The 17297-nt window shown below is 45.0% G+C and overlaps 1 protein-coding gene across 4 annotated transcripts in view; it reads right to left on the bottom strand.

Moving 5' to 3' along the window:
• The window catches only part of LOC108697311 (attractin-like protein 1), a 294681-nt gene that overhangs the window by 223585 nt on the left and 53799 nt on the right, over positions 1–17297 (bottom strand). For all 4 annotated transcript variants that reach the window (XM_041570808.1, XM_041570809.1, XM_018227239.2 and 1 more), the window contains exons 3-8: positions 10580–10663; positions 9007–9120; positions 8393–8521; positions 7714–7922; positions 5469–5643; positions 4634–4721 (exon numbers count right to left, since the gene is read on the bottom strand). In XM_041570808.1, coding sequence (XP_041426742.1) covers positions 4634–4721; positions 5469–5643; positions 7714–7922; positions 8393–8521; positions 9007–9120; positions 10580–10663 — 799 coding nt within the window. The remainder of the gene's footprint in view (positions 1–4633; positions 4722–5468; positions 5644–7713; positions 7923–8392; positions 8522–9006; positions 9121–10579; positions 10664–17297) is intronic.

Below are 17297 nucleotides of genomic sequence, written 5' to 3'. Positions count from 1 at the left end.
AAGAATTGGAGATTTGAGGGATCAGTCCTATTGAGAGTGGGGTGCAATAGGAACATGAGTATTAATATACTGGGCTGAGTCCAAATAAATCAGAGCAATAGCAATTGTTTTTATCCCCCCTTGTATTTTCTACATTCCTCTGTTACTAACCCAAGGCATGCTGGGATTTGTGTCTTTATTCACCTGATATCATCAATAGGATTGTTATATCCCTTTCTATAAACTTTATTAGATAGTGAAATTATTTTAATATGACATAGAGAGAGATATTCTGAGACAGTTTGCAATTGGTTTTCATTTTTTATTATTTGTAGTTTTTGAGTTATTTAGCTTTTTATTTCTGCAGCTCTCCAGTTTGCCGTTTCACCCATCTGGTTGCTAGGGTCCAAATCCCCCTAGCAACCATGCATTGATTTGAATAAGAGACTGGAATATGAATAGGAAATACCTGAATACAAAGATGAGGAATAAAAAGTAACAATAACAATACATTTGTAGCCTTACAGAGCATTTGCTTTTAGATAGAGTCGCTGACCCCCATTTGTTTTGCTGCTTGAGTACAACCAGTAAATGTTTTGCTCTAAGTTTCTTGATGCTAATTACTCTTTGCAACTTTATGGGCTTATAAGGTTTGATACAACACTAACGACGTCTTATCATCATTTATAAAAGTTTGACTTATTTTCCCTATAGAATGTGCCATCGATCCGCCCACATTCAGAGCGAGTTTAACTAATGTGGGAGACGAAACGGAATATTAAGAAAGTCATGAGGAGTAATGGAAGGAGAGGGGGTGTAATTACGCCAGACAGTTTATACACGATGATTGATTTACCGCTTTGATAATTCGATATTAAACATGGAGTCCAATACTCATTTCTCCCTCGGCTCCTCAAATGGAGGAAATAAAATTGGAACCCCCAAAAATAGAGAGATGATTTGGAAACGCTCCCATCTCCTGTATGTTCCACGGCGCGGCCTGCGAGGATATTGTGTCTGTGCATAAGGAATCCAGGAGCAGCCGATGAGCGGAGCCAACACATTGTCATTAGGTAAAAGAAAAGGCAATTTCTTATGGTTCTCAGATAAATAGAACTGACTGTGTCTAATGACTGCGCTGGGACTGCTGGGTGGGACGGGGACTCCAGGGGCTTCACAACCCTCCTCCATGTCCCCTAGTGTTTGATATGAGAGAATGTTGTTTAATCAATGTCCAGTCTCACTCAAGTGCAGAATCAGTGCGGATCTGGGGTAGAGCCGACAATGAGAAATCTTAGCTCTAATCAGTCCCTGTCTCTTTTCTTCCCTTCTTCCCATTGTATCTGCTCCCCTCACCTTCACTTTCTCTCCTTCTGTCTCTCATCCCCCCAATTATTTGGCCTTATTCTCCCCCATCCTCCCCCCTTCTATATTTCTCCTCTCCCCCATTTGTCTCTCTACTCCCTAACCCCCTTTCCCTTCTCTCCTTCTGTCTCTCATCCCCTCTCCTTTCCTTTTCTCCCCAACTGTTTGGCCTTACTCTCCCCCATCCTCCCTCTTCTCTCCCCTTCTATATTTCTCCTCTCCCCCATTTGTCTCTCTACTCCCTAACCCCCTTTCCCTTCTCTCCCTCTGTCTCTCATCCCCTCTCCTTTCCTTTTCTCCCCCAACTGTTTGGCCTTACTCTCCCCCATCCTCCCTCTTCTCTCCCCTTCTATATTTCTCCTCTCTCCCATTTGTCTCTCTACTCCCTAACCCCCTTTCCCTTCTCTCCTTCTGTCTCTCATCCCCTCTCCTTTCCTTTTCTCCCCCAACTGTTTGGCCTTACTCTCCCCCATCCTCCCTCTTCTCTCCCCTTCTATATTTCTCCTCTCTCCCATTTGTCTCTCTACTCCCTAACCCCCTTTCCCTTCTCTCCTTCTGTCTCTCATCCCCTCTCCTTTCCTTTTCTCCCCCAACTGTTTGGCCTTACTCTCCCCCATCCTCCCTCTTCTCTCCCCTTCTTTATTTCTCCTCTCCACCATTTGTCTCTCTACTCCCTAACCCCCTTTCCCTTCTCTCCTTCTGTCTTTCATCCCCTCTCCTTTCCTTTTCTCCCCCAACTGTTTGGCCTTACTCTCCCCCATCCTCCCTCTTCTCTCCCCTTCTATATTTCTCCTCTCCCCCATTTGTCTCTCTACTCCCTAACCCCCTTTCCCTTCTCCTTCTGTCTCTCATCCCCTCTCCTTTCCTCCCCCAACTGTTTGGCCTCACTCTCCCCCATCCTCCCTCTTCTCTCCCCTTCTATATTTCTCCTCTCCCCCATTTGTCTCTCTACTCCCTAACCCCCTTTCCCTTCTCTCCTTCTGTCTCTCCTCCCCTTTCCCGTTATTTAATTTGTCTCTATGTTTTCCTTCCCTTTCCAACACTGTTTTCTTATTATCTGAGTTAACATTAGGATATTAGCCACATTTATTACTCACTGATTATTTTTTCCCTGTTTCCCTGCAAGCTGCTTAAATCACTTTCATCTACAAGTTTAACTTTCCCTTTAATTGATAAGATGCCTGGGAAGAGTCCCCAGAAGAAGCAGCCAAGGTTAAACCCATCTCAAGACTCTGATACATTAGTTGTTTTGTGGGCAGATTACGGAGCGGCACGAGCCCAGGAACTGGGAGTCTTATTTTTACCAAATACTTTGATGTATTTTATTATCCCACAGTTTCACTTTAATCGCCCCCAGTAATCCCATTAATGCCCAGAAAGTACCAACGTGACGCGTCCAACAAAATCTTTCATGTTGTTACAATTGTCAGGGATTTTGCAGATGGGGCAGTTAATTCTATCTGAGGCCCCGGGGGAAATAAATCCATTGCACTTTGCCTAAAGGAATTCCACTGATCAGGGTACAACGCTACAGCCCTGGCAGTGCCAATAGAAGCAGTGCTGGTCCTGGCACTTATGCCCTGCCCTATGTACTTTCCCTAAAATGTATTCAACTAAGGAAGAACTTCTATGAAAATAATTTTAATGGGTTTAAATTCCCCTTGAAAGCCAAATACAAGGAACAAGAGAAATGGTGTCGCAGCATCTGAGGCCGAGAATTCACTGGGCACATCTGTCCCTGCAGCAACCTCAGCTCATTGCTCCCCTAATATCATTATCTCCCTGACTGGCCTCACCGGCCCCGGCACCAACTGGAGTCAATCCCCTCGGCCACTACATCTGCTCCCAAGCTGGTCCCACGACTCCTGATTTCTCCACTTGGCTACTGGCAACATGAAGAGCATCCTCCTCTGCATCATCTGAAGGCGACAGTTGCAAAGCGAAGCAACCGGATTTCTGAGAGGGAACCAAGTGTCACAATAATAATATTTATATTTAGGACAATTTTATTCCTAACAGAAGTCAGAGTGCTGCGCAGAGACTGTGCCAGAAGAGCTGACAGTTGAGCCACACAGGACACTAAATCTCACTCACTGCAGGTTGGAATCTTTTGCTCCATAGCAATGAAAGGACCTAAATCATCAAACCACCTGCCCAGGGCCCCATCACTTGGTACAGGAACACAGAATGGAACCCTCACACCCACTGTTTCCCCAACAACAGAATGTGACTGAGATGTAAAATTCTCCAGAGCTCGGCCTGTAAATGTGAGAGGAGAGTGGCCAAGGTAATGGCAGGAGCTGTAACACAGAAGCACCACCTGGGCTCAAGGTGTCCTACACTTGGTATTTGATTAGATTCTAACTCCATCTTGCCCTAATGTCTCCATCTTGCCTTTCTGTCTCCATCTTGCCCTACTGTCACCATCTTGCCCAACTCTCTGTCCCCATCTTATCCTTATGTCTCCATCTTGCCCTACTGTCTCCATCTTGCCCTACTGTCTCCATCTTGCCCTGCTATCTCCATCATGTCCTACAGTCTCCATCTTGCCCTACTGTCTCTATTGAATCCCTCTGACTGTGTCTTGCCCACTGTCTCCATCTTGTCCTATTGTCTCTATCTTGTTCTACTGACTACATCTTGTCCTACTGTCTCCATTGTGCCCTAATGTCTCCATATTGCCCTACTGTCTCCATCTTGCTCTACTACTTAGAGACACACCACTAGGATCCACATTGAGAGAAATAAGCAAATGGCACTTTTGGGGATTTCACCAAATGCATACTTTGTGGCAAATAACCCCGTCATATCAACAACATGTCTAAGAGAAGAGAGTTGGAAGACGCCTGTCTCTGTAGCTGCTAAAGCTTCGCTCCCATTCAGACACAATGAATGTGTTTCCTGCGAATTTCTATTTAAATTTCAATCCTATTTCCTTAATATAAAGGAGAAAGAATATGTTGAACCCAAACACAGAGTAAGGCTGCCCCCTGCTGGCAGGTAAATGACTTGACTCTCTGTGAGTGAAACAGGACAGAGAAAGGGAAATGCGGTTGCACAAATCTCATTAATCAGGGGGTGATGGCAACAAGGGCCCCAACTATTCCTGAACTACAAATCCCAGCATGCTGTCTAATCAAGGGCAGGTTTCCTGTACAGGAGAGGGTCACCTTAATATTTAATTTAGATACTCAGTTAATAGCTCTGTGACAATAGAATAGTTAAGTCCCTGTTTATACAGGTAATAAATAAGAATAAAAAAGAACTTCCTGCTCCCCACGGGGCCCACCTGGTACAGGGCCAGAGAGTGTCCGTATCGCTGCAGGGGCCCCCGCAGAACCGGCACCACGTTCCAGATGCTGCTTTCCACGTTGTAACTGTAACACAAGCAGAATAAACTCAGAGTCGGTACAAGTTCATGGCCAGAGGGGCTACGGCTGGAGAATGGGGGCACAATACTAGAGGGGGTGGATTCTGCAAAGAAAACATTGCAGCACCTCCCACGCACAGCTAGAAATATATGTACAGGTATTTCTGCCCATGTAACCATCTATAGCAACCGTTTCTAAGGGAAACTACGGGGGTCTTTAATAATCAGTGCAATCATTTTGTCTTCTGTATTGAGTGTTGCTCCGCGCTGAAATGCCGATGCCGACCACAGGATGGAGCCCTAGTCCCAATGAAGCGCTAAGTGCAGGGATTCCCGTGCTGTTTATAGTGTGAACCCCTAAACCAAAGCAAAGTGGCCCCAGACACAATGTCAGACAGACATACAGGAGGGTCACTCATTGTCACATGATAAAGAGAAAAAACAATGAAGTAAATGCAAAGCTGAAACTGCAGCAGTAAAACTGCACCAATGTCTGTGATGGAAACAGGTGAGTTATGCCCCTCCCACCCCAACTTCATGTCCAATGGGCTGCTGGTTATGGAATTAGGTACAGCAGCTCTGAGTATCAGTAACAGCAGTCAGTGTCCCTCTGGGAACCTTTTCCCTTTTTGGGGCCCCAAGTAGTCTATTTCTTCTATAGTTCTGCCTGGACTGTGTGCTGACCCCAATACAGGGGAATTCAAGGCCCAGTGACTCCACCCCCTGCACCCCCCACTCAGGACACCCCACTTACTTTAGTACCATCTGGAAGGAGCTGTAGTTGAAGGCGTGTCCTCCAATCACCCACATGAACTTCCCGCGCATCACGGACTTATGGGAGGCTCGTCCCACCGAGGGGCTAAAGGGCTTCACATTGGGCAGAATCCAGTAGGAGTCAGTGGAGGGGACGTTAAGGGAACAGTCGGGGCCTGTAGGGGAGCAAAGAGGTAAAATAAACTCGTACGTCCATCAAGTATAACCCCTATGTCCAATTGCCATATGTCTGTCTGTGGGTGTCAGGCTCACGTAGGTGGGGGCATCATGGACCCTTGTACTGACCAACTGCAGATACACTGATCCACTGCAAACCCCCTTTCCCTTCTCTCCTTCTGTCTCTCATCCCCTCTCCTTTCCTTTTCTCCCCCAACTGTTTGGCCTTACTCTCCCCCATCCTCCCTCTTCTCTCCCCTTCTATATTTCTCCTCTCCCCCATTTGTCTCTCTACTCCCTAACCCCCTTTCCCTTCTCTCCTTCTGTCTCTCATCCCCTCTCCTTTCCTTTTCTCTCCCAACTGTTTGGCCTTACTCTCCCCCATCCTCCCTCTTCTCTCCCCTTCTATATTTCTCCTCTCCCCCATTTGTCTCTCTACTCCCTAACCCCCTTTCCCATCTCTCCTTCTGTCTCTCATCCCCTCTCCTTTCCTTTCCTCCCCAACTGTTTGGCCTTACTCTCCCCCATCCTCCCTCTTCTCTCCCCTTCGATATTTCTCCTCTCCCCCATTTGTCTCTCGACTCCCTAACCCCCTTTCCCTTCTCTCCTTCTGTCTCTCATCCCCTCTCCTTTCCTTTTCTCTCCCAACTGTTTGGCCTTACTCTACCCCATCCTCCCTCTTCTCTCCCCTTCTATATTTCTCCTCTCCCCCATTTGTCTCTCTACTCCCTAACCCCCTTTCCCTTCTCTCCTGTCTCTCATCCCCTCTCCTTTCCTTTTCTCCCCAACTGTTTGGCCTTACTCTCCCCCATCCTCCCTCTTCTCTCCCCTTCTATATTTCTCCTCTCCCCCATTTGTCTCTCTACTCCCTAACCCCCTTTACCTTCTCTCCTTCTGTCTCTCATCCCCTCTCCTTTCCTTTTCTCCCCCAACTGATTGGCCTTACTCTCCCCCATCCTCCCTCTCCCCTTCTATATTTCTCCTCCCCCCCATTTGTCTCTCTACTCCCTAACCCCCTTTCCCTTCTCTCCTTCTGTCTCTCATCCCCTCTCCTTTCCTTTTCTCCCCCAACTGTTTGGCCTTACTCTCCCCCATCCTCCCTCTTCTCGCCCCCATTTCTCTCTCTACTCCCTAACCCACTTTCCCATCTCTCCTTCTGTCTCTCATCCCCTCTCCTTTCCTTTTCTCCCCCAACTGTTTGGCCTTACTCTCCCCCATCCTCCCTCTTCTCTCCCCTTCTATATTTCTCCTCTCCCCCATTTGTCTCTCTACTCCCTAACCCCCTTTCCCTTCTCTCCTTCTGTCTCTCATCCCCTCTCCTTTCCTTTTCTCCCCCAACTGTTTGGCCTTACTCTCCCCCATCCTCCCTCTTCTCGCCCCCATTTCTCTCTCTACTCCCTAACCCACTTTCCCATCTCTCCTTCTTTTCTGAGTCATTCTGCATCTTCTTCAAGGTAAGTAATATTGTGTTATTTAATATTTGTTGGAGAGCAGACATAAATTAATATAATCAGTGTCCTTATTATACTGTGAGTTCCTGGGTTCTGTATCAGATTCAGTTTGGGTTGCACCAACATTAGATTAAAATACACAAAAAAAATGTGGTACAATATTGACACCTACTGGCAAAACAGAGAATATTACAATGACGCATTGCAATGTTGGACAATTACAGTGAAAATCCATTATCTATTTTTATTGACCCTTTAATAATAATAATAATAATAACAATAAATCCTACTTTAAATAAATGCCCATGTACATTTTCTTTACATTTAGCCTAAGAAATTTCTGCAACATTCTGAGCAGAGGCGCATTACTCACAACAGCCACAAGATGTCACTGTGTTACTAAACAAATGCAACTGATCGAGTTTCCCAAACACCAAAGTGCCCGGTGCAAATGAGCCGTCTGTATGTTCACTGTATGTGGGTGGTGGGTACAGTTGGCAGCAAGACAGAAGGGGAATTATATAGCAGGTTAATTCAGCTAAATTTGAGTGGTTGGGGGCACAAACGGGAATCAGGCAGAGCCCAAGTGCCAGTGTGCCTACTGGGGGTCCCACGCACCTTGCCAGCTGTCATTACACACACACAGCTTCTCCCCGGTCAGGTCACAGTAGCCGTGGTCTGGACTCCCACAGTTGTTCTTACAGTAGGGAATGTCACAGGCCTCTCCCTTCCAGTACTTGTCACATTCACAGTAAACTCTGCTGGGCACCAACGAGCTGCCAGTGCATTTCCCATGCCCAGAGCAATTGCTGGGACACGAGTTAATTCTGGGGAAGAAGAAAAGCAGCAAGTGAGACAGATGCCACTGACTGAGACTGGGCAAGAGGCTTAGTCTGAAGGGGAAAGTTAGAGGGAGATTTGGGGTGAGTGCTTATTTGTACCCTGGGTACCCCTGGAACTATAGCAGGGTGACTGTTACCCCAATGTTTCTATATATCTGTAACCTTGTTATGAGCTAAGGGAGCCCAGTCTGAAGGTCAGTTAGGGGGAGATTTGGGGTGAGTGCTTATTTGTACCCTGGGTACCCCTGGAACTATAGCAGGGTGACACCCCAATGTTTCTATATATCTGTAACCTTGTTATGAGCTAAGGGGGCACAACCTGAAGGCCAGTTAGGGGGAGATTTGGGGTGAGTGCTTATTTTGGTTCTATCATCTGAAGGGGATAAATGTAGTTGGCTGATATCTCCCAGAAGCCCCAGTGGGTGGGAGATGGGGCAAATAAACATCTCACGTACGAGTAGAAGATGTTGAAGCCAGTCAGATTATAGGCTGCGTCGCTGAAGAAGTGCAATAGGGCAAATCCTGAGGTGGTGACGACTTCTGGGACCGTTTCATTCCCGGGTGCTTCTGGTACAATCAGACCACTAGGGGGCAGGAAGGAGAGGGGAGACATTACTGAAGCATTATATTATTATTATTATATTTATAATGAAGACTGCAGATGCTGGGAAACTATGGACTGTACCAAATGCTGATTGCTGAAGTAGAAACAAAGATATCCAACCTGTAGTATATCAGTTAAAGTTGAACTACAGCTATAAGACTGTAAGCTCTGTGAGCAAATATTCTCTGTGCCAGGGACAATAAATATGCAGCTCTGAGTTAAGACCTGAGCAGAGCTATTTCTTGGTTTCTTGCCCCTTCGCTGGCTCTCAGTGGAGGAGTAGGAGTCACAGACACAAGGCCTGGGAGCAGCAGATTGAGTTGTGAGCGCAGGGGTCCCTGTGGCCCCACAGAAACAGATTATCATTTTCTACTGAACAACCAGATCCCTGATCTCTCCAAGTTATGACATTGCCCCATAGTGGCCCCGGGGGGTGGTTACTGGGTACAGTGGGGTGTTACTCACCTAAGCACGGCAATCAGGGGGGAGTAGATGGAGTCTCCGTCATAGACATACATATGGTCCCAGCTACACTCTGTAGCAAAGTGATTGAAGCGTAACCTCAGCACTGCGTGGGGGCTGCAAGGAAACAATAAAACATGAATCAGAATCACATATGGTCACATATGGAAAGAATAGGGAACAGGCAGCTAAATGGCAGATACAAATCCCCAAATAAATCTCCTTTCTTTATCCCAAAGCTCCCAATGTTTCAGTCTTGTGCAGAACTCCATTGTTCTCTAGCCAGCCGCAATCTTTCCCTTTAATCTCCCTAAACCCTGTCATTGTGTTACAGTGGAAACTAGTCAGGCCACGCAGTGTCCATCTGTGGTAGGTCAGTTTTCCTTTAAACACCCCCAGCTGCCTCCAGTACTGACAGCGAATGACTTGGCAGCCCCATAGCAGAGTTCTGGATAAACGCTCCGTTTGGTTTATTGTCTGACCCTTGAGTCAGGGTCAGCTCTGTGATTCGCCTTGTGTGAAGCCATTAACCTTAAACCCGGAATTCAAGGGGTTGTTCTCCTTTAAATTATTTTTTAATAGGAAATAGAAATTGATATTCTGAGACAATTTGCAATTGGTTTTCATTTTTTATTATTTGTGTTTTTTTCATTATTTAGCTTTTTATACAGCAGCCTATTTGGGGAAGAAACAGAAAGTTTTTGTTGGCCTGGTCAGACCTCAACCCTATTAAAGGGGTTGTTCACCTTTGAGTTAAATTTTAATATGATGTAGAGAGTGATCATTTGCAATTGGTTTTTATTTTTTATTATTCGTGGTTTTTGAGTTATTTCGATTTTTATTCAGCAGCTCTCCAGTTTGCAATTTCAGCCATCTGGTTGCTAGGGTCCAAATTCCCCTAGCAACCAGGCACTGATTTGAATAAGAGACTGGACTATGAATAGGAGAGGCCTGAATAGAAAGATGAGGAATAAAAAGTAACAATATATTTGTAGCCTTATAGTGTATTTGTTTTTTGGATGGGGTCATTTTGTTTGAAAGCTGGAAAGAGTCAAAGTGAAAGGAAAAAGGCAGATAATTAAAAAAACGACAAAAAAATAAGTTGTTAGAATTGACCAATCTATAACATTTTTAAATTTAGCTTAAAGGTGAACCACCCGTCTGTGCCCAAGTCTATTAGGAGCGATATTTATGGATTTGATTGTTACACGGGGTGTTGCGCTCCAGTCCAGGGGCCACACAACGTTTGTTTAGGGGAGAGCGTTACAGCTCTGATAAAATACATTTATATTGTCAGGACTGGACCAGCCCAGTTGCCATGTGAATCAAGCCTGGCTTTGCCATCACCAGTCCTCACACATTTACCTTTACAGGGACCCCCCAATACCTTGTGTTTCGCACACACATATCCCTCAGGAACCTCACTGGGCCCCCCTTTGCTTTTGGATCCATTCACCAGAGTCGACTCTGTATCTCGCCCGCTGCCCAGTCTGATTCCCTCTGATTAACACGGACCCTGTGGAGGGGGCACCCCTGCACCCACATAGTGACACTGAGTTTGCTCCATGATACTCACTAGCCCTCAATCAGCCACGTGCACTTGGTCTTGTACTTATAATTGATGGGTCCGTCCGTTAGAAATCCTGAGGGTTCTGTTAACCTGTAAAGACAAAACAGAGAATTCAGAACTAATGGGGGCGGCAGTAACAAAACTGGAGCACAAATAATAAATATAATAATACTACTAATGATTTTTATTCGCCTTTGGAATGGTCCTCCCAAAATTTAGCATTTTAGCCAAGAAACAAGCAGATCTCAAGTCTCCAGTTCTATGTTTAGTCCAACAGAACCCTCCCCCCCTTAATAACACCAGTAAGTGGAGCAGCCGCAGAGAAGCAGATATAAAGAGAATTGGGGGGCTGCCAGAATGGAGGGCACAAAGTGGCTTATTATGGTACCAGCGCCAGTCTTTATTGATGGGAACAACCACTTGATAAAAGAGGCCCCATGTCAGACAAGGGAAATAGGGCCCCCACTAGCCAAAGTGCCTCTGGAAAGCAGGAGACGCCACATTTTGAAGAAGATTCCCCACAATGCATTTAATGATCCTGGAAAATGGGACAAGCACAAACAGGGGCCGGCGGAGCAGGGACAGTTCTATCATTTCAGTGGTGTGAAGTGTCAGGTGCAGGGGCTCATTGTGTGATGCACATCGGGGGTCCCGGGGAACAGGTGCTTTGTGGCTGCTGCAGTTTCTTTATTATCTGCTGTTACTTATGTTTGTTTCACTGTGTAATCACAATATCAACATTATCTTTGTGCCATATTTGTGTCATATCTGTGCCATGTTACTGTTCCTTTAATTTAACAATAATTCTCGCCGAACACTCGGGAGACATGTTTGCCGTGGATAAAAAGGTGCAATTCCATTGAGTTTCATGGACACAGAGTCTAAATTGCATATTCAGTAGTATAGTGTGTGTAACACATATATATACAGTATATATATATATATATATATATATATATATATATATCGGTGGGGTTTTGTCCGCTGGGCTTTCACTTAGAACAGCAGTTACACAGAAGCAGAAATCATGTGAAAGTTGCCTGTGTCGGCATTTCTGGAGGAAAGTAACTCATAAACCTTAAATACTGAGTTCTGAGAGGGAGTGGGGTATCAATAAACTCAAACCCCCACTAGAGGGAGCATGTGTCACTGTGTAAATATATGTTATCAACTGTAATCATGATAGAGATATAGTGAATTTATAATTGCTGGAATCTCACTCGTTACAAAATTCTCATTATCGTTATTCCACAAAAAAGCACAAATGAGCACTCACCGCAAATCTCCCCCTAACTGACCTTCAGACTGACCCTTAGCTCATAACAAGGTTACAGATATATAGAAACATTGGGGTGTCACCCTGCTATAGTTCCAGGGGTACCCAGGGTACAAATAAGCACTCACCCCAAATCTCCCCCTAACTGGCCTTCAGACTGGGCCCCCTTAGCTCATAACAAGGTTACAGATATATAGAAACATTGGGGTAACAGTCACCCTGCTATATTTCCAGGGGTACCCAGGGTACAAATAAACACTCACCCCAAATCTCCCCCTAACTGACCTTCAGACTGGGCCCCTTAGCTCATAACAAGGTTACAGATATATAGAAACATTGGGGTAACAGTCACCCTGCTATATTTCCAGGGGTACCCAGGGTACAAATAAACACTCACCCCAAATCTCCCCCTAACTGACCTTCAGACTGGGCCCCCTTAGCTCATAACAAGGTTACAGATATATAGAAACATTGGGGTAACAGTCACCCTGCTATATTTCCAGGGGTACCCAGGGTACAAATAAACACTCACCCCAAATCTCCCCCTAACTGACCTTCAGACTGGCCCCCCTTAGCTCATAACAAGGTTACAGATATATAGAAACATTGGGGTGTCACCCTGCTATAGTTCCAGGGGTACCCAGGGTACAAATAAGCACTCACCCCAAATCTCCCCCTAACTGACCTTCAGACTGGGCCCCCTTAGCTCATAACAAGGTTACAGATATATAGAAACATTGGGGTGTCACCCTGCTATAGTTCCAGGGATATCCAGGGTACAAATAAACACTCACCCCAAATCTCCCCCTAACTGGCCTTCAGACTGGGCTCCCTTAGCTCATGACAAGAATGGGAAGCCGAGGGCTGTGGAGAATAGGGGCTTTTATTGGAAGAAAGGCAAAGCTGGGGTTGGGTATGTGTATATTTGGGGGGGGGGTATATTGAGGGGAGGAGGCCATGCCCCCTCACACACTATATCCAATCCCATTCCCACAATAACCTGGCTCCTACCCAGTCTCAGCAGTGGGGGTCCATACATGGGCAAACACAGGAATCTCAATTAAAGGGGAAGTATCACCTATATCAAAAATATATACAGCCCCATCAATTCCAGCAGGGAATCTACTCTTTTCTGCATGATTAACATTACGTTAATATTAACTGCCGCCTGAGAATTTATTGCCTAAAATGGTTTGATATCTTGACTGGTCCAGTCATTCGCATTCTAACAATGACCAATGAGTGATGTTATATTGCCCCCCTAACCCAGCCCTGAGTATGTGGCTACACTGTCTCCCCCAGGGCTGCATTTAGGGGGTTATTTATTAAAGTCTGAATGCCAAAAACCCGAAAAATTTGTGTTTTTTACTATAATATCCAGATTTTTAGTCGAAAATGCAGCATCACAGAACTGCCGAGGTTGTATATAAGTAAATGGGAGAACTAGTCCTGAAGATTTCCTAATCTGCGCTGCGTTTCAATCAATAATCTGAAGATTTAGTGGTTTTCGGGTAAAAATCGCACAATACAAATTTTTCATAAATTGTTTTTTATTTCATTTTTATTTTATTAAAATTTCAGGAAAATGTATTGATAAATAAGGCGAAAAAAACCTGTGCAGATTCGGTTGGAGCAGTTTTCAGAAAATAATGAGATAAATTCGGACTTTAACAAATAGGCCTCTAAGTGTCAGTATGGAAAGCTGACAGTTACAATACAAGGCCAGGCCTTATTATTCCTGCCGGGAAGGCTCATCCCAGCTGATTAGATAAAGGCGGAATAAAAGAGCCAGACAAGTGACACCGCTCAGAATCTCCTGTAATTTCCAAATGTCACCAGAACAGCGCCGGGATCCAACGTGGAACACTGGCCCGGTTGCTATGATACGCGGCCATGATTAAAATACGGAAACGTAAAAGAGGAATATGTGTCTTAATAGCCCATCACCCACTGCTTGACATTTTTACTGCCTGACAGGAGGCTGCGGCCGGAGAGGGGTGGGCAGCAGGGGCTGATGGGAACTGTGCGTCTCCAGACAATCACTCCCAACCAGGTCATATATAGAAGGAGAGCTGAGCAGATGAACACAAGGAAAGGAATCATGTGAGGCATTTCTGAACTACAGCTCCCAGCATGCTCAGAGAAGAAGGAATGCTCCTTATATAAATATATGCATAATGACACGTGAGCAGCAGTGCAGTCGGTGGAGAGAGGGGTGGGCAAGAGTTGCACGGGGGAAACCAGGTGGTGGGTCAGAGACCAGGCGCTGGTCCAGCTCATCACATGGGGATTCTGTGAAGCTGATAGAAGGGAATGAGTATCGCGTGAGCCTGACCATATGTCACATTTCAGCCAACAATAACAACTGCCAGTTCTCTACATGGGATTGGGCCAAGTGAATGTTCATACATTTCCCAGGTCTGGTCCTGAGATGTGGACTCTGCTCGGATCATGGGATTTTCCTGGCTCTCTCCGTGGGGTATCAGGTTCTCCCCTTGGCTGCAACACAAGCGCTTGGGATGCCACAAACATTACAACACAAAGGCCTCTGCCCAGAGGAGAATTCGCTAAAGACTCCAACAGCATCAACACAATGTCTGGGAACCACTAAAGCCCACCCAGACTGGGATACAATGTTCTCAAGCAGTTTCCCCCCCAAACCAGTCATATCAACTGGGTGTTTATAATAATCACAGCATCTTCCAACTGAGCTAATACACAGTATTTCAGCCTGTACCTCACAGTGTGCCCAGAACATTCCTTCTCTGTATATTTGTATTTATACATATGGGAGGAGGAGGTGCCATATTGATTCCCTTAGACAGTACAGTATGAGGGTATAGCTTATTGTGTGCCCAGAACATTCCTTCTCTGTATATTTGTATTTATACATATGGGAGGAGGTGCCATATTGATTCCCTTAGACAGTACAGTATGAGGGTATAGCTTATTGTGTGCCCAGAACATTCCTTCTCTGTATATTTGTATTTATACATATGGGAGGAGGAGGTGCCATATTGATTCCCTTAGACAGTACAGTATGAGGGTATAGCTTATTGTGTGCCCAGAACATTCCTTCTCTGTATATTTGTATTTATACATATGGGAGGAGGAGGTGCCATATTGATTCCCTTAGACAGTACAGTATGAGGGTATAGCTTATTGTGTGCCCAGAACATTCCTTCTCTGTATATTTGTATTTATACATGTGGGAGGAGGGAGGTGCCATATTGATTCCCTTAGACAGTACAGTATGAGGGTATAGCTTATTGTGTGCCCAGAACATTCCTTCTCTGTATATTTGTATTTATACATATGGGAGGAGGAGGTGCCATATTGATTCCCTTAGACAATACAGTATGAGGGTATAGCTTATTGTGTGCCCAGAACATTCCTTCTCTGTATATTTGTATTTATACATATGGGAGGAGGAGGTGCCATATTGATTCCCTTAGACAGTACAGTATGAGGGTATAGCTTATTGTGTGCCCAGAACATTCCTTCTCTGTATATTTGTATTTATACATATGGGAGGAGGAGGTGCCATATTGATTCCCTTAGACAGTACAGTATGAGGGTATAGCTTATTGTGTGCCCAGAACATTCCTTTTCTGTATATTTGTATTTATACGTATGGGAGGAGGAGGTGCCATATTTTTCCAGTAGGTTATTCTTTGTCAAGGCTCCATTTCCCCACAACGCCCATCATGCTTCTTCACATGTCTGTTAATCACTGTTTAAAGAGTCAGAACCAGCAATGCAGAGAAGAGATGGGCATAGACAGAAACTGCAAAATAGCAATTACATCTACAAATAACATCAAACTAATGAAATATGTAAGAATGTGTATTGTATATGAGGTACCTAGAATTTGTTTTCTTTCATTAAAATGACCGGAGCAGACAGTATCCCCCCCCCCCACCGTCTCATTGGATCACAGTTGCCCCATCACAAGCCAGACAGATCCAGGGAACCCAAATAAATTATTTTTGTAAGTAGGGAAAAAAGAAGCAGTGTATCTCTGTTACATATTCCAACTGTCAGTTCTTCATATTATCTTTTATTTATAGAGCACCAAAATGTTCCAGCAGGCAGATCACTTCCACGCATAACTAACACTCTCCCCTTTCTCCCTTTCTCCCATGATTCCCTTTGTATCAGGCTCAGCAGCCGCTCTCCCCAGGTAACTGATTAATAATTAAAGAGCACAGAGAAAGCACTCAAAAACACTGCTGCATTCTGATTGGTGCCAGAGGGAATTGCACAGGAAGACAAGGTACCAATCCCAGCACAGATTTATTCCCTTCCTGTAACCCTAATAATAAGGAATGGATTTAAAGGGACATGGTCATCTAAAATATTGATTGCAATTGTGCCTGAATAATGAGTAATATTTTGGAAAGTAAATAGATTTTTGTGGGAAGCAGCAGTCCTGTCCTGCTTTATGGCTGAGATTCTAGCTATCTGTATAACAGAACATTCTGTCCCAGTGGCTGCACAGATCCTATCTGATCCCCATTGTAAGCAGCAGTCCTGTCCTGCTTTATGGCAGCTGAGATTCTAGCTATCTGTATAACAGAACATTCTGTCCCAGTGGCTGCACAGATCCTATCTGATCCCCATTGTAAGCAGCAGTCCTGTCCTGCTTTATGGCAGCTGAGATTCTAGCTATCTGTATAACAGAACATTCTGTCCCAGTGGCTGCACAGATCCTATCTGATCCCCATTGTAAGCAGCAGTCCTGTCCTGCTTTATGGCAGCTGAGATTCTAGCTATCTGTATAACAGAACATTCTGTCCCAGTGGCTGCACAGATCCTATCTGATCCCCAGTGTAAGCAGCAGTCCTGTCCTGCTTTATGGCAGCTGAGATTCTAGCTATCTGTATAACAGAACATTCTGTCCCAGTGGCTGCACAGATCCTATCTGATCCCCATTGTAAGCAGCAGTCCTGTCCTGCTTTATGGCAGCTGAGATTCTAGCTATCTGTATAACAGAGCATTCTGTCCCAGTGGCTGCACAGATCCTATCTGATCCGCATTGTAAGCAGCAGTCCTGTCCTGCTTTATGGCAGCTGAGATTCTAGCTATCTGTATAACAGAACATTATGTCCCAGTGGCTACACAGATCTGATCCCCATTGTAAGCAGCAGTCCTGTCCTGCTTTATGGCAGCTGAGATTCTAGCTATCTGTATAACAGAACATTCTGTCCCAGTGGCTGCACAGATCCCAGCAGAACAATGCTTTCTAGGGGATCTTTTATATTTCTGGAAAGGAAATTAATAAACGTGCTGCTTTCGTGTTCGGCCGGTATCATATAAGTCCGACCAATTATATAAGTTCTATTCCAGCAACAAGACCCAATGTTACTATTAGGAAACGCTGCTTATTTTCCCAGTCATTCGTTACAATCACATTAAGCGCCGATATGAAAGTTATGCAGAAGAATC

Source organism: Xenopus laevis, chromosome 7S (assembly GCF_017654675.1).
Source record: "Xenopus laevis strain J_2021 chromosome 7S, Xenopus_laevis_v10.1, whole genome shotgun sequence".
In the NCBI taxonomy this organism is placed as follows: domain Eukaryota; kingdom Metazoa; phylum Chordata; class Amphibia; order Anura; family Pipidae; genus Xenopus; species Xenopus laevis.
The sequence above is the reverse complement of the archived record's forward strand: the minus strand, read 5'-3'. Positions and strand labels throughout refer to the sequence as shown.